Source organism: Lichenostomus cassidix, unplaced genomic scaffold (assembly GCF_008360975.1).
Source record: "Lichenostomus cassidix isolate B80296 unplaced genomic scaffold, HeHo_3.0 HiC_scaffold_771, whole genome shotgun sequence".
In the NCBI taxonomy this organism is placed as follows: Eukaryota; Metazoa; Chordata; class Aves; order Passeriformes; family Meliphagidae; genus Lichenostomus; species Lichenostomus cassidix.
The window spans coordinates 51,773-77,558 of record NW_028147970.1 but is presented as its reverse complement, the minus strand read 5'-3'; the positions used below and the strand labels follow the sequence as shown (position 1 = coordinate 77,558).

Here is a 25,786-nt window from a genome sequence, read left to right as displayed (position 1 = left end):
TTATCTGGGGGGTCTGGGGGGCATTTGGGGCTGCTCTGCACCTTCCAGGGCAAGGTGGGGTTAATTGGGTCTGGGGGCTGCTCTGGGGGTCTCTGGGGGGGTCCCGACTGACCCCATTAACCCTTTCCTCCCCAGCTGCCCCCCCTCAGGTCCAGGTTACACCCAGAGCCTGCTGACCCTGGGGCTGATGGGTCTGGGGGTCTCTGGGGGTCTCTAGCTGACTCTGGGGGTCCCTGGGTGACTCTGGGGGTCTCTGGGGGTCTCTAGATGACTCTGGGGGTGTCTGGGTGATTTTTGGGGTCTCAATTAACCCTTTCCCCCCCAGCTGCCCCCCCCGGAAAGCCCCTCCGGTCCAGGTTACACCCAAAGCCTGCTGACCCTGGGCCTGATGGTGCTGGGGGTCTCTAGATGACTCTGGGGGTCTCTGGGGGTCTCTAGATGACTCTGGGGGTCTCTGGGTGATTTTTGGGGGTCCCAACTGACCCAGTTAACCCTTTCCCCCCCAGCTGCCCCCCCCGGAGGGTCCCTCCGGCCCCGGTTACACGCAGAGCCTGCGGACCCTGGGGCTGATGGTGCTGGGGGGTTTGGGGGTCTCTGGGTGACTCTGGGGGTCTCAATTAACCCCATTAACCCTTTCCCCCCCAGCTGCCCCCCCCGGAAGGCCCCTCCGGCCCTGGCTACACCCAGAGCCTGCGGACCCTCGGTCTGATGGTGCTGGGGCAGGCGGCCGGGGGTCCCGGGGGGGCTCACGGGCTGTTCCTGCGCTTCCGCATCGAGGCGCTCAGCCTCAGGGGGATCAACAGCTTCCGGCAGCACAAGTTCGACCTGGGGGCGCTGGGAAGGTCAGGAGGGGTCCCTAAGGGGTCCTAGAGGGGTTTTTGGGGGGTTTTTGGGGGAGTTTTTGGGGAATTCTGGGTTTTTTGGGGTTTTTTGGGTTTTTTGGGGGTCCTGGAGGTCTCTGACCCTAAGGGGGATCAACAGTTTCCAGCATTGCAAGTTTGACCTGGGGGCGCTGGGAAGGTCAGGAGGGGGCTTTGGGGCAGTTTTTGGGGTTTTTTGGGAAGTTTTTCGGGTTTTCAGGGAAGTTTTTTGAGGTTTTTTGGGGTCCTGGGGGTCTCTGACCCCAAGGGGAATTAACAGCTTCCAGCAGCACAAGTTCAATCTGAGGGCGCTGGGAAGGTGAGGAGGGGTCCCTGAGGGAGTTTTGGGGCAGTTTTTGGGGGATTTTGGGGGAGTTTCTGGGGAGTTTTTGGGGAGTTTTTGGGGGAATTCTGGGTGTTTTTGGGGTTTTATGGGGTTTTTTGGGGTCCTGGGGGTCTCTGACCCTAAGGGGATCAACAGTTTCCAGCATTGCAAGTTTGACCTGGGGGCGCTCGGCAGGTGAGGAGGGGGTTTTGGGGCAGTTTTTGGAGAGTTTTTGGGGTTTTGGGGCAGTTTTTGGGGTTTTTTGGGGGAGTTTCTGGGGAGTTTCTGGGGAGTTTTTGGGGTTTTTTGGGGTTTTGGGGGTCTCTGACCCTAAGGGGGATCAACAGCTTCCGGCAGCACAAGTTTGACCTGAGGGTGCTCGGCAGGTGGGTCTGGGGGCTCTGGGGGTCCCTAAGGGAGTTTTGGGGAGCTTTTGGGGTTTTAGGGGAATTTGGGGTCCTGGCAGGGATTTTTTGGGTTGTTGGGGATGTTTTTTGGAGGTCTTGCGGGTGATTTTTGGGGTTTTTAGGGTTGTTTTTGGGGTTTTTAGAGTTGTTTTTTGGGGTCTTTGGGGGTGTTTTTGGGGGGTCCTGGCAGCGTTTTTTGGGTTTTTTTGTTTATTTGTTCTTAGGGTTGTTTTTGGGGTTTTTGGGGGGTGTTTTATGGGGTTTTTTAGTTGTGTTTTGGGGGTTTTATTAGTGTTTTTGGGGTGTCCTGGGGGTCTCTTTATGAATTTGGGGTGACTCTGGGGGTGTTTTTTGGTTGTTTTTTGGTTTTTTAGGGGTCTTTTGGGGTTTTAGGGTTTTTGGGGGGTTTTTAGGTTGCTTTTTGGGGTTTTTAGGGTTGTTTTTTGGGGTCTTTGGGGTTGTTTTTTGGGGTGTCCTGGCAGTGTTTTCTGGGGTGTTTTTTGGTTTTTTTTAGTGCTGTTTTTTGGGCTTTTACCTTGTTTTTTGGGGCTTTTATTAGTGTTTTTGGGGTGTTTTGGTCTCTTTATGAATTCGGGGTGACCCTGGGGGTGTTTTGGGGGTTTTTAGGGTTGTTTTTTGGGTTGTTTTTGGGGTTTTTAGGGTTGTTTTTTGGGGTCCTGGCAGTGTTTTTTGGGGTTTTTACCTTGTTTTTTGGGGCTTTTATTAGTGTTTTTGGGGTGTTTTGGTCTCTGTATGAATTTGGGGTGTCCTGGGGGTGTTTTGGGGTTTTTAGGGTTGTTTTTGGGGTTTTTAGGGTTGTTTTTTGGGGTCTTTGGGGATGTTTTTTGGGGTGTCCTGGCAGTGTTTTTTTGGGGTGGTTTTTTTTGGTTTTTAACTTGTTTTTTTTGGGTTTTATTAGTGTTTTTGGGGTGTTTTGGTCTCTTTATGAATTTGGGATGACCCTGGGGGTGTTTTGGGGGTTTTTAGAGTTGCTTCTTGGGGTTTTTAGGGTTGTTTTTTTGGGTTTTTAGAGTTGCTTTTTGGGGTGTCCTGGTAGTGTTTTTTGGGGGTTTTATTAGTTTTGGGGTTGTTTTTGGGGTTTTTAGGGTTGTTTTGGGGTTTTTGGGGTTGTTTTTTGGGGTTTTTAGGGTTCTTTTTTTGGGGTTTTTAGGGTTGTTTTGTAGGGTCTTTGGGGATGTTTTTCAGGTGCCCTGGCAGTGGTTTTTTAGGGATTTTTTTTGGGTTTTTACCTTGTTTTTGGGGGTTTTATTACTGTTTTTGGGGTGTTTTGGTCTCTCTATGAATTCGGGGTGTCCTGGGGGTGTTTTAGGGGTTTTTAGGGTTGTTTTTGGGGTCCTGGCAGTGTTTTTTGGGGTTTTTAACCTTGTTTTTTTTGCAATTTTATTACTGTTTTTGGGGTGTTTTGATCTCTGTATGAACTCAGGGTGACCCCAACACCCCAAATCCCATTCCCAAATCGCAGAACTCTGGAAGGAATGTTCCGGAAGCTCAACAACCTGCTGGAAAGACTTCACCAATCCTATTTCCTGTACCTCCTGCCGTCGCTGTCGCGCTTCGTGTCCATCGGCTCCTACATGCCAGCCCTGGGGCTGATCCTCACGGTGCTGGGGCTGAGAATATCCTAAATAATGGGATTTTGGGAAAAATGGGTGATTTGGGAAAAAACCTGGAGTTTTTAGGGTAAAAAATGGGAGAAAAATGGGTGTTTATAGGGGAAAAATGGGGAAAAAATGGGAAAAAATTGAGTTTTTTGGGGGGAAAATGGAGAAAAAATGGGAGTTTTAGAGAAAAAAATGGGGGAAAATGGAGTTTTTGGGGAAAAAATGGAGAAAAAATGGGGTTTTTGGGGGAAAATGCAGATCCTACATGCAGCTTTGGGGCTGATCCTGATGGTGCTGGGGCTCAGGATATCCTAAAATAATGGGGGAAAAATGGGGATCTGGGGAAAAAAACCCGGTGGTTTTAGGGTAAAAAATGGGGAAAAAATGGGTGTTTATAGGGGAAAAATGGGGGAAAATGGAGTTTTTGGGGAAAAATGGGATTTGGGGGCAAAGAAATGGGATTTTTGGGGGAAAAATGGAGAAAAAATGGGGTTTTTGGGGGAAAATGCAGATCCTACATGCAGCTTTGGGGCTGATCCTGATGGTGCTGGGGCTGAGAATATCCTGAAAATGGGGGAAAAAAATGGGATTTTGGGAAAAAATGGGATTTTGGGAAAAAATGGGAAAAAAAATGGAGTTTTTGGGGGAAAAAATGGGATTTGGGGGTGAAAAAATGGGATTTGGGGGTGAAAAAATGGGGAAAAAATGGGGTTTTTGGGGGAAATGCAGATCCTACATGCCAGCCCTGGGGCTGATCCTGACGGTGCTGGGGCTCAGGATATCCTGGAAATGGGAAAAAATGGGGATTTGGGGGAAAAATGGGGATTTTGGGAAAAACCCAGAGTTTTTGGGGTAAAAAATGGGAGAAAAATGGGGTTTTTGGGTGGAAAAATGGGGAAAAAATGGAGTTTTTTGGAGGAAAAATGGGGAAAAAAATGGGGTTTTTAGAGAAAAAAATGGGGAAAAATGGAGTTTGTGGGGAAAAATTGGGATTTTGGGTGAAAAAAATGGGGGAAAAAATGGGTTTTTGGGGGAAATGCAGATCCTACATGCCAGAGCTTTGGGGTTGATCCTGCTGGTGCTGGGGCTCAGGATATCCTAAAAATGGGGGAAAAAAATGGGATTTTGGGGAAAAATGGGGAAAAAAATTGAGTTTTTGGGGTAAAAAATGGGGTTTTGGGGGAAAAAATGGGGGAGAAATGGGGAAAAAATGGGGTTTTTTGGGGAAAATGCAGATCCTACATGCAGCCTTGGGGCTGATCCTGATGGTGCTGGGCTGAGGATATCCTAAAATAATGGGATTTTGGGAAAAAATGGGGAAAAATGGGATTTGGGGAAAAAAACCCGGAGTTTTTGGGGGGAAAAATGGGGAAAAAATGGGTGTTTATAGGGGAAAAATGGGGAAAAAATGGAGTTTTTTGGGGGAAAAATGGGGGGAAAATGGGGAAAAAATGGGGTTTTTAGAGAAAAAATGGGGAAAAAATGGGGTTTTTTGGGGAAAATGCAGATCCTACATGAGCTTTGGGGCTGATCCTAACGGTGCTGGGGCTGAGAATATCCTGAAAAATGGGATTTTGGGGAAAAATCAGGATTTGGGGGTGAAAAAATGGGGTTTTGGGGCAAAAAAATGGAGTTTTTTGGGGGAAGAAAATGGGGAAAAATGGGGTTTTTTGGGGGAAAATGCAGATCCTACATGCAGCTTTGGGATTGATCCTGCTGGTGCTGGGGCTCAGGATATCCTAAATAATGGGATTTTGGGAAAAAATGGGGGATTTGGGAAAAAACCCGGAGTTTTTGGGGGTTTTGGGGAAAAAATGGGGAAAAATGGGGGAAAAAAAATGGGTTTTTTGGGGAAAATGGGATTTGGGGGAAAAATGGGGAAAAGTGGGTTTTTGGGGAAAATGGGATTTTGGGGGAAAATGGGATTTTGGGGGAAAATGGGGAGAAATGGGTTTTGGGGGAAAGGGGGAATTGGGGAAAAGAACTTTGGGGAAAAGGAAATTGGGGGAAAAGGTTTAGGGAATTAGGGAAATTTTGGGGAGGGAAGGAGGGAAAAGGGGCGATTTGGGGGGAAAGAAGGAATTAGGGATTTTTGGGGTAAAAGGGAGTTAGGGTTTGGGGAAAAGGGGAATTAGGGTTTTTTTGGGGAAAGAAGGAATTAGATATTTGGGGGAAAAGAGAATTAGGGGTTTTTTGGGTAAAAGGGGGAATTAGGATGTGGGGGGAAAGGGAATTAGGGTTTGGGGAAAGGGAATTAGGGTTTGGGGAAAGAGGGAATTAGATATTTGGGGAAAAAGGGAATTAGGATTTGGGGGAAAAGGGAATTAGGATTTGGGGAAAGGAGGGAATTAGGGTTTTTTTGGGGAAAGAGGGAATTAGAGATTTTAGGGTTTGGGGGAAAAGGGAATTAGGGTTTGTGGAAAAGGGGATTTAGGGTTTTTTGGGGAAAGAGGGAATTGGGATTTGGGGAAAAGGGGATTTAGGGTTTTTTGGGGTCTCTGTTTCCTTGACCCCCCACGCCCTGGACCTGTGGATGAGGCTGAGCCGCAGCGAGGAGGGGGAGGGAGATCCCCAGCCTGGGGAGGTGAGGGACCTGCCACCCCAAAATCACCCCAAAACCACCCCAAAATCACCCCAAAACTACCCCAAAATCACCCCAAAAATACCCTAAAAATACCCCAAAAATCACCCCAAAATTACCCCAAAAATCACCCCAAAAATACCCCAAAACTACCCCAAAATCACCCCGAAACCACCCCAAAACTACCCCAAAAACACCCCAAAATCACCCCATAAACACCTCAAAATTACCCCAAAAATACCCCAAAATCACCCCAAAATCACCCCAAAATCACCCCAAAATCACCAAAACTACCCCAAAACCACCCCAAAAATCACCCCAAAATCACCCCAAATTACCCCCAAAACAACCCCAAAATTTTACAAGAATACCCCAAAATCACCCCAAAAATCACCCCAAAATTACTTCCCCAAATCACCCAAAAATCCCCAAAATCACCCAAAATCATCACAAAATCACTCAAAAACAGCCAAAATCACCCCAAAATCACCCCAAAATCCTCAAAATCACTACAAATCACCCCAAATCACCCCAAAATCACCCCAAAAATCACCCCAAAAATATGCAAAATTTTAAAATGCCCCAAAAAATGCCCAAATCACCCAAAAATACCCCAAAACCACCCCCAAAACCACTGAAATCACCCCAAAATCACCCCAAAGATGCCCCAAGGTCATGAGAAAATCACCCCAAAATCACCCCAAATCACCCCAAAACCACCCCAAAATCACCCCAAAAATCACCCCAAAATCACCCCAAAATCACCCCAAAAATCACCCTAAAAACACCTCAAAAATCACCCAAAAAATCACCCCAAAAATACCCCAAAAATCACCCCAAAATTCACCCCAAAAATCCCAAAAAAATCACCCAAAAATACCCCAAAAATGCCGCTAAAACCACCGAAATCACCCCAAAATACTTCAAAATCACCCCATAAACACCCCAAAATACCCCAAAGAATAACACTTAAAATGCCCCAAAACAACCCAAATCACCCCCAAAATCTACCCAAAAACACCCCAAAAGCCACCCCAAAATACCCCAAAATCACCTCGAAATACCCCAAAATCACCCCAAAATCACCCCAAAATCACCCCAAAAGATACCCCAAAATCACCCCAAAAATACCCCATAAACACCCCAAAAATACCTAAAAATCACCCCAAACACCCCAAAAATCTACAAAAGCTACCCCAAATTACCTCAAAATCACCCCAAAAACACTACAAAGTACCCCAAAATCACCCCAAAATCACCCCAAAATCACCCCAAAAATACCCCAAAATTACCCCAAAACAACCCCAAAATCACCCCAAAATTACCCCAAAACCACCCCAAAAACACCCCAAAATTACCCCAAAAATACCCCCAAAATACCCCAAAAACACCCCAAAACCACCCCATAATCACCCCAAAATCACCCCAAAACTACCCCAAAATCACCCCAAAATTACCCCAAAATCACCCCAAAAAATACCCCAAAATCACCCCAAAAACACCCCAAAATTACCCCAAATCCATCCTGGCACCCCAAATCCTGATCCTGCCACCCCAAAATCACCTCAAAAACACCCCAAAAATACCCCAAAAATACCCCAAAATCACCCCAAATCCATCCTGGGACCCCAAAAACACCCCAAAACTACCCCAAAACTACCCCAAAATCACCCCAAAATTACCCCAAAATTACCCCAAAAATACCCCAAAATCACCCCAAAAACATCCCAAAACAACCCCAAAACCACCCCAAATCCTCTCTGGGACCCCAAAATTACCCCAAAACCACCCTGGGACACCAAAACCACCTTGGGACCCCAAAAAAACCACCTGAGGATCCCCAAACCACTCTGGGACCCCAAATCCTGCCCCCTGGGCCACCCTGGAACCCCAGTCATCCCCTCTGGGACCCCAGTCCTGACCTTTGGGACCCAAATCCTCACCTGTGCGACCCCAGTTGTCACCCTGTGCCCCCCAGCCTCACCCCTGAGACCCCACTTGTCACCCCTGGGACCCCAATACTCACATTTGGGACCCCAGTCCTGATCCCCGTGTCCCCAATGTCACTCTGTCCCCAGCCCCGCGGCTCTCTGCTCTGGCTGGTCCCCCCCGTGCTGGTGTTGGGGGTTGGTGTCCCCAATGTCCCCTGTGTCCCCAGTGTCCCCAGTGTCCCCAATGTCCCCTCTATCCCCAGCCCTGCGGCTCTCTGCTCTGGCTGGTGTCTCCAATATCCCCTCTGTTCCCAATGTCCCCAGTGTCCCCACTGTCCCCAATATCCCCAATATCCCCAATGTCCCCAGTGTCCCCACTGTCCCCAATGTCCCGCTCTGTCCCCAGCCCCATGGCTCTCTCCTGTGGCTGGTGTCCCCAATGTCCCCAATGTCCCTGTGTGTCCCCAGCCCCGTGGCTCTCTGCTCTGGCTGGTCCCCCCATGCTGGTGTCGGTGGCCGCTGGCACTGCTGGGGCTGATGTCCTCTGTGTCCCCTGTGTCCCCAATATCCCCAATGTCCCCAGTGTCCCCAGTGTCCCCAATATCCCCAGTGTCCCCAATATCCCCAATGTCCCCAATGTCCCCAATGTCCTTCTGTGTCCCCAGTGTCCCCTGTGTCCCCAATGTCCCTCTGTGTCCCCAATATCCCCAATGTCCCTGTGTGTCCCCAGCCCCATGGCAGTGTCCTGTGGCTGATGTCCCCAATGTCCCTGTGTGTCCCCAGCCCCGCGGCAGTGTCCTGTGGCTGATGTCCCCAATGTCCCTCTGTCCCCAGCCCCGTGGCTCTCTGCTCTGGCTGGTCCCCCCCGTTCTGGTGTCGGTGGCCGCTGGCACTGCTGATGTCCCCAATGTCCCCAATGTCACTCTGTCCCCAGCCCCGCGGCTCTCTGCTGTGGCTGATGTCCCCAATGTCCCCAATGTCACTCTGTCCCCAGCCCCGCGGCTCTCTGCTCTGGCTGGTCCCCCCCGTGCTGGTCTCAGTGGCTAATGTCCCCAATGTCCCCAATGTCACTCTGTCCCCAGCCCCGCGGCTCTCTGCTCTGGCTGGTCCCCCCCGTGCTGGTCTCGGTGGCCGCTGGCACTGCTGATGTCCCCAATGTCCCCAATGTCACTCTGTCCCCAGCCCCGTGGCAGTGTCCTGTGGCTGGTGCCCCCCGTGCTGGTCTCGGTGGCTGATGTCCCCAATGTCACTCTGTCCCCAGCCCCGCGGCTCTCTGCTCTGGCTGGTCCCCCCCGTGCTGGTGTCAGTGGCCGCTGGCACTGCGCTGTACCTGCTGCCGGTCAGAGGTCAGGCTGTGGCCACTCAGCACTTCCCGGTGGGCGAGGCTGAGGCTGTGGTGTTGGCTCTGATCGGGATTTATGTGGCTGGGATGGCTCTGCCCCACAGCACTCACAGGTAGTTATAGGATTTGGGGTTTATTTGGGGTTTATTTGGGGTTTTTATGGGATTTATGGGGTGTTTGGGGTGTGTGGTGTTGGCACTGATCGGGATTTATGTGGCTGGGATGGCTCTGCCCCACAGCACTCACAGGTAGTTATAGGATTTGGGGTTTATTTGGGGTTTTTATGTGGTTTATGGGGTTTATGGGGTGTTTATGGGGTGTGTGGTGTTGGCACTGATCGGGATCTACGTGGCTGGGATGGCTCTGCCCCACAGCACTCACAGGTATGGGGGATTTGGGGTCTTTATGGGATTTATGGGGTGTTTGGGGTGTGTGGTGTTGGCATTGATTGGGATCTATGTGGCTGGGATAGCTCTGCCCCACAGCACTCACAGGTATGGGGTTTATGGGGTTTGGGGTGTTTGGGGTCTGTTTGGGGTGTGTGATGCTGGCCTTGATTGGGATTTATATGGCCGGGATGGCTCTGCCCCACAGCACACACAGGTGTTTATGGGGTTTGGGGGGATTTGGGGTATTTATGGGGTTTATGGGATTTATGGGGTTTATGGGGTGTTTATGGAGTTTATGGGGTGTTTGTTTGGGGTCCCTAAAGGCCTTAGGGGATGTTTGGGGTCCCTAAAGGGCTCTGGAGGTGTTTGGGGTTGTTTGGGGTCCCTAAAGGGATCTTGGGGTCCCTAAAGGGCTCTGTGGGGCTTTGAGTGCCTCTTGGGGTCTCTGGGGTTCTGTTGACCATCAGAGCTCAGTGGGGCTGAGTGACCCCAAAGCTGGTGAGCACTGGGGACACTGGGGGTGACCCCAGGTGACACTGAGTGACCCTAAGGTGACCCCAGCTGTCCCTCTGTCCCCAGGGCGCTGTCCAGCAGTGGCCAGCGGGGCTGGGTGACCCTGGATGACCCTGGGTGACCCTGGGTGACACTGGGTGACACTGGGGTGTGTCCCCAAGGTGACCCCAGCTGTCCCTCTGTCCCCAGGGCGCTGTCCGGCAGTGGCCAGCGGGGCTGGATGACCCTCAAGCTGGTGGCCCTGGGTGACCCTGGGTGTTCTCTGGGTGACCCCAGGGGTCTCAGGGTGTCCCTGGGTGACCCTGGATGACCCTGGGTGACACTGGGGGTCTGTCCCCAAGGTGACCCCAGGTGTCACTCTGTCCCCAGGGCTCTGTCCGGCGGTGGCCAGCGGGGCTGGATGACCCTGGGTGACCCTGGGTGACCCTGGATGACCCTGGGTGACCCTGGGTGACCCTGGGGTGTGTCCCCAAGGTGACCCCAGGTGTCACTCTGTCCCCAGGGCTCTGTCCGGCGGTGGCCAGCGCGGCTGGATGACCCTGGGTGACACTGGGGTGTGTCCCCAAGGTGACCCCAGGTGTCACTGTGTCCCCAGGGCTCTGTCCGGCGGTGGCCAGCGCGGCTGGATGACCCTCAAGCTGGTGGCCCTGCTGGCCTTGGCTTTGCTGCTCACCTGCCTGGCTTTGCTCAACTTCTCCTTGGGCTTCCTGCTGGCTGTCACCTTAGTGCCACCTGCGGCCGCCGTGAGACCGGGGAGACACAGGTGAGACAGCTTGGGGACAGGTGAGACAGCTGGGGGGGACAGGTGAGACAGACTGGGGACACAGGTGAGACACCTGAGGGGACAGGTGAGACACCTGGGGGGACAGGTGAGACAGCTTGGGGACAGGTGAGACACCTGGGGGGGACAGGTGAGACCTGGGGGGACAGGTGAGACACCTTAGGGACAGGTGAGACATCTGGGAGTGACCTTAGTGCCACCTGCGGCTGCCATGAGACCGGGGCAACACAGGTGAGACACCTGGGGGGACAGGTGAGACACCTTAGGGACAGGTGAGACAGCTGGGACCGGTGAGACCTGAGGGGACAGGTGAGATACCTGGGGGTCTTATTTTTCCTGGGGATCTTTGGGGCTCTGAGGTGTCTCAGGGGTCTCTGGGTGTCCCTGGGGCTCTCAGGTGTCCCTGGGGGTCTCAGGGGTCCCAGGGTGGTTCCTGGGTGACCCTGGGGGTCTCTAACTGCCCCTCCCCTCTCCAGACTCCCCCTGGCTCTGCTCCTGGTGCTGACCACCCCGGGGGTCTCTCTGTTCCTGGCCGTGCTGCTGGAGCGGGAGCTGCTGGAGGCTCCGGCGGGGCTGGGCGAGGCGTGGCAGCGATTCCTGGCGGCGCTGGGCCAGGGGCTGCTGCAGGACCACCTGTACGGAGCCCACCTGAGCCCCCTGCTCGCCCTGGGGGCGTATCCCTGCTGGCTGCTGCTCTGGAACGTGCTCTTCTGGAAGTGAGGGACACGGGATGGACATGGGATGGACACATGGACATGGGATGGACACGGGATGGACATGGATGGACATATGGACACCTGAGCCCCACCTGTACGGAGCCCACCTGAGCCCCCTGCTCGCCCTGGGGGCGTACCCCTGCTGGCTGCTGCTCTGGAACGTGCTCTTCTGGAAGTGATGGACATGGGGTGGACATGGGATGGACACATGGGCATGGATGGACATGGGATGGACACGGGATGGACATGGATGGACACACGGACACCTGAGCCTCACCTGTACGGAGCCCACCTGAGCCCCCTGCTCGCCCTGGGGGCTTATCCCTGCTGGCTGCTGCTCTGGAATGTGCTCTTCTGGAAGTGATGGACACGGGATGGACAGACGGACACAGGGTGGACAGATGGACACGGGGTGGACACAGGGTGGACATATGGACACGGGATGGACACATGGACATGGGATGGACACGTGGACACGGGATGGACACAGGGTGGACATGGGAGGGACAGATGCTCAGCAGGGACAATGCCAAGGACAGTGACACCCCTGGAGTGACCCAGGGATGGACCAACGGACAGAGCCTTGGATGGACCTCCAGATGGACCTCCAGACCCACGGACTGACCCATGGACGGACCTATGGACAGACCCCTGGATGGACCCCCAGACCCACGGACAGACCCACAGACTGACCCCCAAATGGACCTCCAGACCCACAGACTGACCCATGGACGGACCTATGGACAGAGCTCCAGATGGACCGACAGACCCATGGACAGACCCATGGACAGACCCATGGACAGACCCCTGGATGGACTTCCAGACCCATGGACTGACCTGTGGACTGACCCTCAGATGGACCTATGGACAGAGCTCCAGATGGACCACCAGACCCACAGACTGACCCCGTGGACAGACCCCATGGACAGACCAGTGGACAGACCCCCAAATGGACCTTCAGACCCCATGGACTGACCCCACAGACTGACCCCCAGATGGACCCCAAGCCCCCCCTGTCCCCCCAAACTCACAGAGCTCATTCCCATTCCCAGTCTGGTGTGTCACCAGGAAGTCCCAAACTGCCATCCCTGTGTCCCCAAGGACCCCCAACGGGCAGGTGGGAGGGGGCGTGGCTACAACAGGGCGTGGTTTAAATAGGGGGCGTGGTTTTGTACAGCTGGAGTGGTTTATTAAGGGGCGTGGCTTCGTGGCTGTATAATACAGTGTGGGTTAAATAAAGGGCGTGGCTTTGTGTAATGGGCGTGGTTTGGGTGCACCAATGGGCGTGGTTTATACAATGGGTGTGGTTTGGGTGCCCCAATGGGCGTGGTTTATACAATGGGCGTGGTTTGGGTGCACTAAGGGCGTGGCTTTGTGTTGTGGGCGTGGTTTGGATGCACCAAGGGGCGTGGTTTGTGTAGTGGGCGTGGTTTTGGAGCACTAAGGGGCGTGGTTTACGCAGTGGGCGTGGCCTATCCAGGCGCACTTCCCCCTCCCACCACCAGGCGGCGCCGCAATAAAACCCTCCTCCTCATCACTTGTGCGCGATGACGTCACTCCCGCCGTCCCTCGCGTCACTTCCGGGGCGTCGCGGCGCGTCCCCTCGACCTCGGCGATGGCGGCGCTGCGGGGCCTGCGGGGCCTGCCGGGGCTGCGGCGCCTCCCGAGCCCGCCCGGGCCCGGCCTGCCTCCCCGCGCGCTGCTGCGGCCACGGGGCGGCGCGGAGAGCGGCCACGCTGCGGTGAGCGCGCCCGGGGGCAGCGGAAGGTCACGGCGGGCGGCGGGGCGGGAGGCCGGGAGTGTGCCCTCAGGGAGCGAGGGATTGTCCCTTCAGAGAGCAAGGGATTGTCCCCTCACATGGCCCGGGATTGTCCCCTCACATGGCCCGGGATTGTCCCCTCAGAGAGCCCGGGATTGTCCCTTTAGATATCCCGGGATTGTCCCCTCAGATAGCCCGGGATTGTCCCCTCAGTGGCTCGTGGTTCCTCACGGGTCTGTCCCGGGTCGCGATTCTCCTCTCCCGGTGTATCCGGTGCTCCCAGCCCTGCCCGGTGTGCTCCGTTATCTCCCCGGTGTATCCGGTATCCCCAAATCCCTCCTGAGCTCTCCGGTTCATCTCCCGTTATCTCCCCGGTGTATCCGGTACACCCCAAATCCCTCCCGAGCTCTCCGGTTCCTTTCCCGTTACCTCCCCGGCGTATCCGGTACCTCCAAGCCCTACCGGAGCTCTCCCGTTCCTTTCCCGTTCCCTCCCCCGGTGTATCCGGTACCCCCAAGCCCCACTGCCGCTCTCCGGTTCCTTTCCCGTTCCCTCCCCCGGTGCTCCCGGTTTCCCCGGTAACTGCTCTCCGATCATTCCGGTGTCCCCGTTGTCCCCGCGGTGTCCTTTGCCCGCCCTTCCCGGTGCTCCCGGTATCCTCGGTATTCCCGGTATCGTCTGGATCCTCACGGGATTCCCGTTCCCGGTGTTCCCGGCATCCTCGGTATTTTGGGATTCCCGTTCCCGGTGTTCCCGATGCTCCCGGTATCCTCCCGATATTCCCGGTTTTCCCGGTATTTCCGGGTATATTCCCGGTATTCCCGGTGTTCCCATTCCCGTTATTCCCGCTGATTCTGCTCTTCACGCCCCCATTGCTCGCGTTCCCCCCGGATCTCGGTGTCACCTCAGGTGTCCCTAAATCCTTCCCGGTGTCCCTGCAGGTGTCACTGTCACCCCAGGTGTTCCTGTCACCCACAGGTGTCCCTAAATCCTTCCCGGTGTCACCTCAGTGTCACTCCCCAGTGTCACCTCAGGTGTTCCTGTCACCCCAGGTGTTCCTGTCACCCACAGGTGTCCCCGCAGGTGTCCCTGTCCTCATTTACCGGGCCGTTCCTGGTCCCAGGGATGGCTCCCTGTCCCTGTCACCCCTAACCACCCGATGTCCCCCCAGGTGTCCCTAACTCCCTGCGGTGTCCCTACAGGTGTCCCTAAATCCTCCCTGGTGTCCCCGCAGGTGTCCCTGTCACCCCCAGGTGTCCCTAACCCCTCGGTGTCCCCGCAGGTGTCCCTGTCCTCATTACCGGGCCGTTCCTGGTCCCAGGGATGGCTCTCTGTCCCTGTCACCCCTACACCTCCGATGTCCCCCCAGGTGTCCCTGTCACCCCAGGTGTCCCTAACTCCCCCCGGTGTCCCTACAGGTGTCCCTAAATCCTCCCTGGTGTCCCCGCAGGTGTCCCTGTCACCCCTAACTCCCCTCGGTGTCCCCCCAGGTGTCGCTGCCCTTGTTCTCTAGCTGTTCCCAATCCCGGGGGTGGCTCTTTGTCCCTGTCACCCTGACTCTCCGATGTCCCCGCAGGTGTCCCTGTCCTCGTTCCCCGGCCGCTCCCGGTCCCGGCGGGCTCTGATGGTCCTGGTCGGGGGTGGCTCTCTGTCCCTGTCATTGTCACCTCTGACCCACGATGTCCCCCCAGGTGTCCCTTACTCCCCCTCAATGTCCCCGCAGGTGTCCCTGTCCTCGTTCCCTGGCCGCTCCCGGTCCTGGCGGGCTCTGATGGCTCTCGGGGTGCTGGTCGGGGGTGGCTCTCTGTCCCTGTCATTGTCACCCCCAGGTGTCCCTAATCCCTCAATGTCCCCGCAGGTGTCCTTGTCACCCTAACCCCCTGCTGTCCCCGCAGGTGTCCCTGTCCTCGTTCCCCGGCCGCTCCCGGTCCCGGCGGGCTCTGATGGCTCTGGGGGTCCTGGTGGGCGGTGGCTCTCTGTCCCTGTACCCCCAGGTGTCACCCTAACTTCCCCTCAATGTCCCCGCAGGTGTCCCTGTCACCCTAACTCCCCCTGATGTCCCCTCAGGTGTCCCTGTCCTCCTTCCCTGGCCGCTCGCGGTCCCGGCGGGCTCTGATGGCCCTGGGGGTGCTGGTGGGCGGTGGCTCGCTGGCACTGTCGCTGTCCCTCGGCAGTCCCCTGAGCGCAGGGGAGCTGGAGCTGCATCCCCCCAACTTCCCCTGGAGCCACAGCGGGGCGCTGTCCTCCCTGGACCACGCCAGGTAAGGGGATTTGGGGGGCTTTTGGGGGTCCTGGGGGTTGGGGGTCCTGGGGTTTAGGGGGTCCTGGGGAGGGTTTGGGGGTCCTGGGGAGGGGCTGGGGGTCCTGGCCACCAGGTAATGGGGAGAGGGGTTTGGGGGGTTTAGGGGTATTTATGGGGTCCTGGACCACGCCAGGTAATGGGGAGGGGAGCTTGGGGGTCCTGGGGATTGGGGGTCCTGGACCATGCCAGGTAATGGGGTGGGGGATTTTGGGGGATCTGGGGTGGTTTGGGGGTCCTGGACCATGCCAGGTAATGGGGAGGGGGTTTTGGGTGTCCTGGGGGTCTTTGGGGCATTTAGGGGTCCTGGACTATGCCAGGTAATGAGGTGGGGAAGTTTGGGGTCCTGGGGAATTTGTGAGTCCTGGCCACGCCAGGTAAGGGGAGGGGCGTTTGGGGGGTCCTGGGGCTTTTGGGGATTTAGGGTCCTGGACACGCCAGGTAATGGGGAGAGGGGTTTTGGGGAAGTTTGGGGGCTTTTGGGGGTTTGGGGTGTCCTGGACCATGCCAGGTAATGGGGTTTAGGGGGTTTGGGGGTTGGAGGGTCCTGGACCATGCCAGGTGATGAGGAGAGGGGTTTTGGGGGTCCTGGGGGATCGGGTCCTGGACCATGCCAGGTAATGGGGTGGGGGGTTTTGGGGGGCTCTGGGGGCATTTACGGCATCCTGAGGGGGTCCTGGGCCACACCAGGTAATGGGGAGAGGGGCTTTGGGGGGCTTTGGGGGGTCTTAGGGGGTATTTAGGGGGTCCTGAGATGGTCCTGGACCACGCCAGGTAATGGGGTGGGGGCTTCGGGGAGGGTTTGGGGGCTGTTTAGGGGGTCCTGTGGTTCCAGGTGTATCACCAGGTGTGTTTGGGGTTTTTTGGGGTTTTTTGGGGTTTCTAACCCTGCAGTGTCTGCAGAGGGTTTTAGCTGTATTGTCAGGTGTGTTTGGGGTTATTTTAGGATTTTTTGGGGTTATTTTGGGGTTTTTTGGGGTTTTTTGGGGTTTCTAACCCTGCAGTGTCTGCAGAGGGTTCTAGGTGTGTCGTCAGGTGTGTTTGGGCTTATTTTGGGGTTTTTTGGGGTTTTTTGGGGTTTTTTGGGGTTTCTAACCCTGCAGTATCTGCAGAGGGTTTTAGGTGTATTGTCAGGTGTGTTTGGGTTATTTTGGGTTTTTTTGGGGTTTTTTTGGGTTTTTTTGGGTTTTTTTGGGGTTTTTTGGGGTTTCTAACCCTGCAGTGTCTGCAGAGGGTTTTAGGTGTGTCGTCAGGTGTGTTTGGTGTTATTTTAGGGTTTTGGGGGTTTTTTTGGGGTTTTTTTTGGGTTTTTTGGGGTTTTTTGGGGTTTTTTAGGGTTTCTAACCCTGCAGTGTCTGCAGAGGGTTCTAGGTGTGTCGTCAGGTGTGTTTGGGGTTATTTTGGGGTTTTTTGGGGTTTCTAACCCTGCAGTGTCTGCAGAGGATTTTAGCTGTATTGTCAGGTGTGTTTGGGGTTTTTTTGGGGTTATTTTGGGGTTTTTTGGAGTTTTTTGGGGTTTTTTGGGGTTTTTTGGGGTTTCTAACCCTGCAGTATCTGCAAAGGGTTCTAGGTGTATTGTCAGGTGTTTTTGGGGTTTTTTTTGGTTTTTTGGGGTTTCTAACCCTGCAGTATCTGCAGAGCGTTTTAGCTGTATTGTCAGGTGTTTTTGGGTTATTTTGGGGTTTTTTGGGGTTATTTTGGGGTTTTTTGGGGGTCAAAAAGCCTCCTTTCCCTGCAGTGTCTGCAGTGGGTTTCAGGTGTGTTTGGGGTTATTTTTGGGGTTGTTTTGGGGTCTCTCTGTGTCCCCGCAGTGCCCAGCTGTGTTTGGGGTTATTTGGGATTTTTTTGGGATTTTTTTGGGATTTTTTTGGGATTTCTCTCTCGCAGTGTCTGCAGTGGGTTCCAAATGTATCTCCAGGTGTATTTTGGGTTATTTTGGGTTGTTTTAGGGTTATTTTGGGATCTCTTTCTGTCCTGAGGTCTCTGCAGGGAGTTCCAGGTGTGTTTGGGGTTATTTGGGGTTATTTTGGGGTTATATTTTGGGGTTTCTAGCCCCACAGAACCCTCCGCAGAGGGATCCAGGTGTATTGCCAGGTGTATTTCGGGTTATTTTGTGGTAATTTTGGGTTATTTTGGGGTTATATTTTGGGATTTCTCTCTCTCAGTGTCCGCTGAGGGTTCCAGGTGTATCGCCAGGTGTATTTTGGGTAATTTTGGGATATTTTTGGTTACATTTTTGGGATTTTTCTCTCCGAGTGTCCGCCGAGGGTGCCAGGTGTATTTTGGGATATTTTGGGATATTTTGAGATATTTTGGGATATTTTGGGATATTTTTGGTTACATTTTTGGGTTATTTCTTTTCTCTCAGTGTCCGCCGAGGGTTCCAGGTGTACATCCAGGTGTGTTTTGGGTTATTTTGGGATATTTTAGGTTACATTTTGGGATTTCTCTCTCCCAGTGTGCGCTGAGGGTCCCAGGTGTACCACCAGGTGTATTTTGGGTTATTTTGCGGCAATTTTGGGTTATTTTGGGTAATTTTGGGGTTATTTCTTTCTCCCAGCGTGCTTCAAGGATTCTAGGTGTATCTCCAGGTGTATTTTGGGTTATTTTGCAGCAATTTTGGGTAATTTTGGGGTTATTTCTCCCACTGTGTGCGCTGAGGGTTCCAGGTGTATGTCCAGGTGTATTTTGAGTTATTTTGGGGTAATTTTGGGTTATTTTGGGATTATATTTTGGGATTTCTCTCTCCCAGTGTGCGCTGAGGGTCCCAGGTGTACCGCCAGGTGTGTTTGGGGTTATTTTGCGGTAATTTTGGGTTATTTTGGGTAATTTTGGGGTTATTTCTGTCCCACAGTGTTCGCCGAGGGTTCCAGGTGTACTGCCAGGTGTGTTTGGGATTATTTTGGGGTAATTTTGGGTAATTTTGGGGTCTCTCTCTCTCGCAGTGTGCGCCGAGGGTTCCAGGTGTACCGCCAGGTGTGTTTGGTGTTATTTTGGGGTAATTTTGGGGTCTCTCTGTCCCACAGTGTGCGCCGAGGGTTCCAGGTGTACCGCCAGGTGTGTTTTGGGTTATTTTGCGGTAATTTTGGGTTATTTTGGGTAATTTTGGGGTCTCTCTGTCCCACAGTGTGCGCCGAGGGTTCCAGGTGTACCGCCAGGTGTGTTTTGGGTTATTTTGCGGTAATTTTGGGGTAATTTTGGGTAATTTTGGGGTCTCTCTCTCGCAGTGTGCGCCGAGGGTTCCAGGTGTACCGCCAGGTCTGTTTGGGGTTATTTTGGGGTAATTTTGGGTAATTTTGGGGTCTCTCTCTCGCAGTGTGCGCCGAGGGTTCCAGGTGTACCGCCAGGTGTGTTTTGGGTTATTTTGGGATATTTTGGGATATTTTAGGTTACATTTTTGGGATTTTTCTGTCCCACAGTGTTCGCCGAGGGTTCCAGGTGTACCGCCAGGTGTGCTCTGCCTGTCACTCCATGGAGTTTGTGGCCTTCAGGAACCTCATTGGTGTCACTCACACCGAGGCTGAGGCCAAGGCGCTGGCCGAGGAGGTGAGACAGCCTGGGGACACTGTCACCTGCTGCTGTCACCTGCTGCTGTCACCTGCTGCTGTCACCATGTCACCTGCTGCTGTCCCACTGTCACCTGCTGCTGTCACCTCCTGCTGTCACCATTGTCCCACTGTCACCTGCTGCTGTCACCATTGTCCCACTGTCACCTGCTGCTGTCCCCAGTGTCCCACTGTCCTTCTCCTGCCATTCCCAGTGTTCCCCCAGTGTCCCAGTGCCACTGTGCTGGTGTCCCAGTGTCCCCATTCTGCCATTGCCACTGTCCTGGTGTCACTGTCCTGCCATCTCTGATGTCCTGCTGGCTCCATCCCAGTGTCCCAGTGTCCCTACCTTGCTCCTCCTGACGTCCCAGTGTCCGTGTCCTGCCACCCCTGATGTCCTGATGGCTTTGTCCAACTGTCCCCATGTCCCTGTCCTGCCATTCCTAGCGCTCTGTGTCCCTGTCCTGCCACCCCTGATGTCCTGCTGGCTCTGTCCCAGTTGTTCCACTGTCCCTGTCCTGCCGTTCCCAGTGTCCCCATTGTGCCATTCCCGCTGTCCCCATGTCTCACCTATCCTTGTCCTGCCATTCCCAGTGTCCCACCTGTCCCCACGATGTCCCACCTGTCCCCAAGGTGTTCCACCTGTCCCCATGATGTCCCACCTGTTCCCACCATGTCTCATCTGTCCCCATGTGTCTCACCTGTTCAACCTGCCTCCACGATGTCTCACCACAATGTCTCACTTGTCCCACCTGTCCCCACACTGTCCCTACAATGTTCCACCTGTGTCACCTGTCCCCACGCTGTCCCACCTGTCCCCACGCTGTCCCAGCTGTGTCACCTGTCCGCAGGTGGAGGTGCAGGACGGCCCAGACGAGAACGGCGAGATGTTCATGCGGCCAGGGAAGATCTCGGATTATTTCCCCAAACCTTATCCCAACCCCGAGGCTGCGCGGGCAGCGAACAACGGGGCACTGCCTCCTGATCTCAGCTATATTGTCAATGCCAGGTGAGCCTTTTGGGGTGATTTGGGGTGGTTTTGGGGTTTGGGGTCAGTCTGGTGTCTGCCAGGGAAGATCTCGGATTATTTCCCCAAACCTTATCCCAACCCCGAGGCTGCGCGGGCAGCGAACAACGGGGCTCTGCCTCCTGACCTGAGCTACATTGTGAACGCCAGGTGAGCCTTTTGGGGTGTTTTTGGGGTGTTTTTGGGGTGTTTTTGGGGTTTGGGGTCTGCCAGGGAAGATCTTGGATTATTTCCCCAAACCTTATCCCAACCCCGAGGCTGCGCGAGCAGCGAATAACGGGGCACTGCCTCCTGACCTGAGCTACATTGTCAATGCCAGGTGAGCCTTTTGGGGTGATTTATGGGGTTTGGGGTGATTTATGGGGTGTTTTTGGGGTTTGGGGTCAGTCTGGGGTCTGCCAGGGAAGATCTTGGATTATTTCCCCAAACCTTATCCCAACCCCGAGGCTGCGCGGGCAGCGAATAACGGGGCACTGCCACCTGATCTGAGCTACATTGTGAATGCCAGGTGAGCCTTTTGGGGTGATTTGGGGTGATTTATGGGGTTTGGGGTCAGTTTGGGGTGATTTATGGGGTTTGGGGTCAGTTTGGGGTGATTTATGGGGTTTGGGATCAGCCAACAACGGGGCTCTGCCTCCTGATCTCAGCTATATTGTCAATGCCAGGTGAGGATTTGGGGTGATTTATGGGGTTTGAGGTGATTTATGGGGTTTGGGGTCAGTTTGGGGGGTTTGGGGTCAGCCAACAACGGGGCTCTGCCTCCTGACCTGAGCTACATTGTTAATGCCAGCTGAGGATTTGGGGTGGTTTTGGGGTGATTTATGGGGTTTGGGGTCAGCGAATTACAGGGCACTGCCTCCTGACCTGAGTTATATTGTCAATGCCAGGTGAGCCTTTTGGGGTGATTTATGGGGTTTGGGGTCAGTTTGGGGGGTTTGGGGTCAGTTTGTGGGGTTTGGGGTCACTGAACAACAGGGCACTGCCACCTGATCTCAGCTATATTGTGAACACCAGGTGAGGGATTTGGGGTGATTTATGGGGGAATTTATGGGGTTTGGGGTGTCCTGGGGTCAGTTTGGGGTGATTTATGGGGTTTGGGGTCAGTTTGGGGGCTTTGGGGTCACTGAACAACGGGGCGCTGCCCCCCAACCTTAGCTACATCATCAGCGCCAGGTGACAGAATTTGGGATGTTTTTGGGGTCCTAGGGGTGGTTTGGGGGGTCCTGATCCCCCCCATTCCCACACTGATCCCATTGATCTCATTGATCTCATTGATCCCATTGATCCGATTGATCCTATTGATCTCATTGATCTCATTGATCTCATTGATCTCATTCCCATTTTTCCCGGGCACAGGAGTGAGGATTCCATGTTCTCAGGGTGCTGTGATCCCATTAATTACGTTAATTACATTAATTAATCCCATTTCCAGGCACGGCGGTGAGGATTACATGTTCTCAGGGTACTGTGATCCCGTTAATTACATTAATTACATTAATTAATCCCATTTTTCAGGCACGGCGGTGAGGCTTCCATGTTCTCAGGGTATTGCAATCCCGTTAATTACATTAATTACATTAATTAATCCCATTTTTCAGGCACTGCGGTGAGGATTACGTGTTCTCAGGGCACTGTAATCCCATTAATTACATGAATTAATCCCCACAGGCACGGTGGTGAGGATTACATGTTCTCCCTGCTCACGGGTTACTGTGATCACATTGATCCCATTAATTAACCCCATTAATTAAGTTAATTAATTTAATTTTCAGGCACGGCGGTGAGGATTACGTGTTCTCTCTGCTGACGGGTTACTGTGATCCCCCTGCTGGGGTCTCTCTCCGCGAGGGGCTGCACTACAACCCCTATTGCCCATTAATTACATTAATTACATTAATTAATCCCCTATTCCAGGCACGGCGGTGAGGATTACGTGTTCTCAGGGTACTGCGATCCCGTTAATTACATTAATTACATTAATTAATTTAATTTCCAGGCACGGCGGTGAGGATTACGTGTTCTCCCTGCTCACGGGTTACTGTGATCCCCCCGCCGGGGTCTCTCTCCGCGAGGGGCTGCACTACAACCCCTATTGCCCATTAACCCCATTAATTACATTAATTAATTTAATTTCAGGCACGGCGGTGAGGATTACGTGTTCTCCCTCCTCACGGGTTACTGTGATCCCCCCTGCTGGGGTCTCTCTCCGCGAGGGGCTGCACTACAACCCCCATTTCCCATTGACCCCATTAATTAACCCCATTAATTAATTACATTAATTACCCCCCACAGGCACGGCGGTGAGGATTACGTGTTCTCTCTCCTCACTGGGTACTGTGATCCCCCCGCTGGGGTCTCTCTCCGCGAGGGGCTGCACTACAACCCCCATTGCCCATTAACCCCATTAATTAATTACATTAATTAACCCCGTTAATTAACCCCCACAGGCACGGTGGTGAGGATTACGTGTTCTCTCTGCTCACGGGTTACTGTGATCCCCCCGCTGGGGTCTCTCTCCGCGAGGGGCTGCACTACAACCCCTATTTCCCATTAACCCCATTAATTAACCCCATTAATTAATTACATTAATTAATTTAATTTTCAGGCACGGCGGTGAGGATTACGTGTTCTCTCTCCTGACGGGTTACTGTGATCCCCCCGCTAGGGTCTCTCTCCGCGAGGGGCTGCACTACAACCCCTATTGCCCATTAACCCCATTAATTAATCACATTAATTAACCCCTATTTCAGGCACGGTGGTGAGGATTACGTGTTCTCCCTGCTCACTGGGTACTGTGATCCCCCCGCTGGGGTCTCTCTCCGCGAGGGGCTGCACTACAACCCCTATTTCCCATTGACCCCATTAATTAACCCCATTAATTACATTAATTAATTTAATTTCCAGGCACGGCGGTGAGGATTACGTGTTCTCTCTGCTCACGGGTTACTGTGATCCCCCCGCTGGGGTCTCTCTCCGCGAGGGGCTGCACTACAACCCCCATTTCCCATTAACCCCATTAATTACATTAATTAATCCCATTTTTCAGGCACGGCGGTGAGGATTACGTGTTCTCTCTGCTCACTGGGTACTGTGATCCCCCCGCTGGGGTCTCTCTCCGCGAGGGGCTGCACTACAACCCCTATTGCCCATTAATTACATTAATTACATTAGTTAATTACATTTTTCAGGCACGGCGGTGAGGATTACGTGTTCTCTCTGCTCACTGGTTACTGTGATCCCCCCGCTGGGGTCTCTCTCCGCGAGGGGCTGCACTACAACCCCCATTTCCCATTAACCCCATTAATTACATTAATTAATTTAATTTCCAGGCACGGTGGTGAGGATTACGTGTTCTCCCTGCTGACGGGTTACTGTGATCCCCCCGCTGGGGTCTCTCTCCGCGAGGGGCTGCACTACAACCCCTATTGCCCATTAATTACATTAATTACATTAATTAATCCCCTGTTTCAGGCACGGCGGTGAGGATTACGTGTTCTCTCTCCTCACTGGTTACTGTGATCCCCCCGCTGGGGTCTCTCTCCGCGAGGGGCTGCACTACAACCCCTATTTCCCCGGCCAGGCCATCGGCATGGCTCCCCCCATCTACGACGAGGTGCTCGAGTACGACGATGGTACGGGAAATTTGGGGGGCTTGGGGGGTCCTGGAGGGGATTTAGGGTGTCCTGGGGGGGATTTGGGGTGTCCTGGGGGATTTGGGGTGTCCTGGAGGGGGATTTGGGGGTCCGGGGGGATTTGGGGTGGTCTGGGGGCCTCCTGGAAGGGTCTAATGGGGTCCTGAAGGGGTCTGGAGGCAATTTATGGGGGAAATTTGGGGGGTCCTGGAAGGGATTTAGGGGGTCCTGGGGGGGATTTGGGGGAATCTCAAGGGTCCTGGGGTGATCTGGGGGGGTCTGGGGGTTCCTGGAACCATCTAGGGGGCTCCTGAAGGGGTCTGGGGGTCTTTGACCACACCGGGAATTTAGGGTGGGGGGCACAGGGTGGTCCAGAGCAGCCTCAACCATTCCACATTTTGGGGGGTCCTGGGGGTCCCAGAGGGGTCCCTGGGGCTCTCAGGGGTCCCAGAATGGTCCTGGGGAGTCCATGGGGGTCTCAGGGGTCCCAGAGGTGTCCCTGGGGGTCTCGAGGCTCCCAGAGATGTCCCTGGGGGTTTCAGGGGTCCCAGAGGTGTCCCAGGGGTCTCAGGGGTCCCAGAAGGGTCCTGGGGGTCCCATTGGGGTCTGAGGTGTCCCTGAGGGTCTCAGGGGTCCCAGAGGTGTCTGTGGGACTCTTGGGGGCTCCATGGAGGTCCCAGAGGGGTCTGTGGGGTTTCTGGGGGACCCAGGGGGTCCCAGAGGTGTCCCCGGCGGTCTCAGGGGTCCCAGCAGTGTCCCTGGGGGTCTCAGAGGTCCCAGAGGTGTCCCTGAGGCTCCCAGAGGTGTCCAAGGGGGTCCCAGAGGTGTCCCTGGGGTCTCGAGGGTCCCAGCAGTGTCCCCGGGGGTCTCCCCCTGTCCCCCCAGGCACCCCTGCCACCATGTCCCAGATCGCCAAGGACGTTTGCACCTTCCTGCGCTGGGCGGCCGAGCCGGAGCACGACCACCGCAAGAGGATGGGCCTCAAGGTGGGTCTGGGGTCTCTGGGGGGGTCTGGGGGTCCCTGGGGGCCTCAGGGGGGCCTCAAGGTAGGTCTGGGGTCCCTGGGGGTCCCTGGAGGTGTCCCCGGGGTGTCTGGGGACCCTGGGGGTGTCCCTGGGGGGCTCTGGGTGGGTCTGGGGTCCCTGGGGGGCCTCAAGGTGGGGCTGGGGTCTCTGGGGGTCCCTGGGGGCCTCAAGGTGGGGCTGGGCTCCCGGGGGTGGGTCTGGGGGTCCCTGAGGGGCTCTGGGTGGGGCTGGGGCCCTTGGGGGTCCCTGGGTGGGTCTGAGGCCCTGGGGGGGCTCAGGGGGACCTCAAGGTGGGTCTGGGGTCCCTGGGGGTGTCCCTGGGGGGGCTCAGGGAGGTCTCAAGGTGGGTCTGGGGTCCCTTGGGGGCTCTGGGTGGTCCTGAGGTGTCCTGAGGGGCTCTGGGTGGGTCTGGTGTCCCTGGGGGGCTCAAGGTGGGTCTGGGGTCCCTGGGGGGGTCCCTGGGGGTTCCCGGGGTGTCCCTGTGGGTCTCAGGGGGTCTCACAGCCCCCCGGGACCCCCCTGACCCCCCATTTCCCCCCAGCTGCTGCTGCTCTCGGGGCTGCTGGTGCCTCTGCTGTACTACATGAAGCGACACAAATGGTCTGTGCTCAAGAGCAGGAAGATGGTCTATCGACCCCCCAAGTGAGACCCCCGGGGCTGGGGGAGGCGGGGGGGCTGCCCAGCCCCCCATCTGGGGGTCTCTGCCCCACCTCGGGTGTGGCCTTGGCTCCCGGGGGGTGTGGGGCAGGAATAAAGTCTGGGATTCCACGGGAAAGGGGAGTGGGGCTCAGTCTGTTCAGGTGGGGGGCTGCGTGTGGGGCTGGTGTGGGGCTGGATGATGGTGTGTGGGGCCAGATGTGGGGCTGGGTGTGTCCCTGGTGTGGGGCTGGATGTCGGTGTGTGGGGCCAGATGTGGGGCTGAGTGATGTTGGTGTGTGGGGCTGGAGGATGGTGTGTGGGGCCGGGTGTGGGGCCGGGTGATGTTGGGATGTGGGGCTGGATGGTGTTAGTGTGTGGAGCCAGTGTGGGGCT

At 54.9% G+C, this 25,786-nt stretch overlaps 2 protein-coding genes across 2 annotated transcripts; both read left to right on the top strand.

The window, feature by feature from the left end:
- Positions 1-27: 27 nt before the first annotated feature.
- Positions 28-11,488, top strand: GPAA1 (glycosylphosphatidylinositol anchor attachment 1; the record flags this gene model as incomplete). The annotated part of the gene is made up of 7 exons (XM_085048211.1): positions 28-54; positions 646-842; positions 3,076-3,229; positions 5,733-5,798; positions 8,988-9,181; positions 10,566-10,733; positions 11,228-11,488. Coding segments are annotated over 7 exons (1,050 nt in total), but the record flags the coding sequence as incomplete, so codon positions are not given.
- A 1,570-nt stretch (positions 11,489-13,058) lies between these two features.
- On the top strand, positions 13,059-25,529 carry LOC146420493 (cytochrome c1, heme protein, mitochondrial-like). Its single transcript, XM_085048216.1, has 7 exons — positions 13,059-13,208; positions 15,294-15,487; positions 18,945-19,071; positions 19,922-20,079; positions 23,569-23,729; positions 24,615-24,715; positions 25,296-25,529. Exons 1-7 carry the CDS (start codon positions 13,083-13,085, stop codon positions 25,398-25,400), a joined length of 972 nt encoding a protein of 323 aa, XP_084904342.1. The 5' UTR covers positions 13,059-13,082; the 3' UTR covers positions 25,401-25,529.
- The last annotated feature ends 257 nt before the right edge of the window (positions 25,530-25,786 follow it).

Bases quoted from the DNA above. Each gene is read 5' to 3' on its own strand.
- LOC146420493 (XM_085048216.1), top strand. From the start codon at position 13,083: ATGGCGGCGCTGCGGGGCCTGCGGGGCCTGCCGGGGCTGCGGCGCCTC. The intron at 13,209-15,293 runs GTGAGCGCGCCC...ATGTCCCCTCAG, and splicing joins CGGAGAGCGGCCACGCTGCG to GTGTCCCTGTCCTCCTTCCC. The intron at 19,072-19,921 runs GTGAGACAGCCT...ACCTGTCCGCAG, and splicing joins CCAAGGCGCTGGCCGAGGAG to GTGGAGGTGCAGGACGGCCC.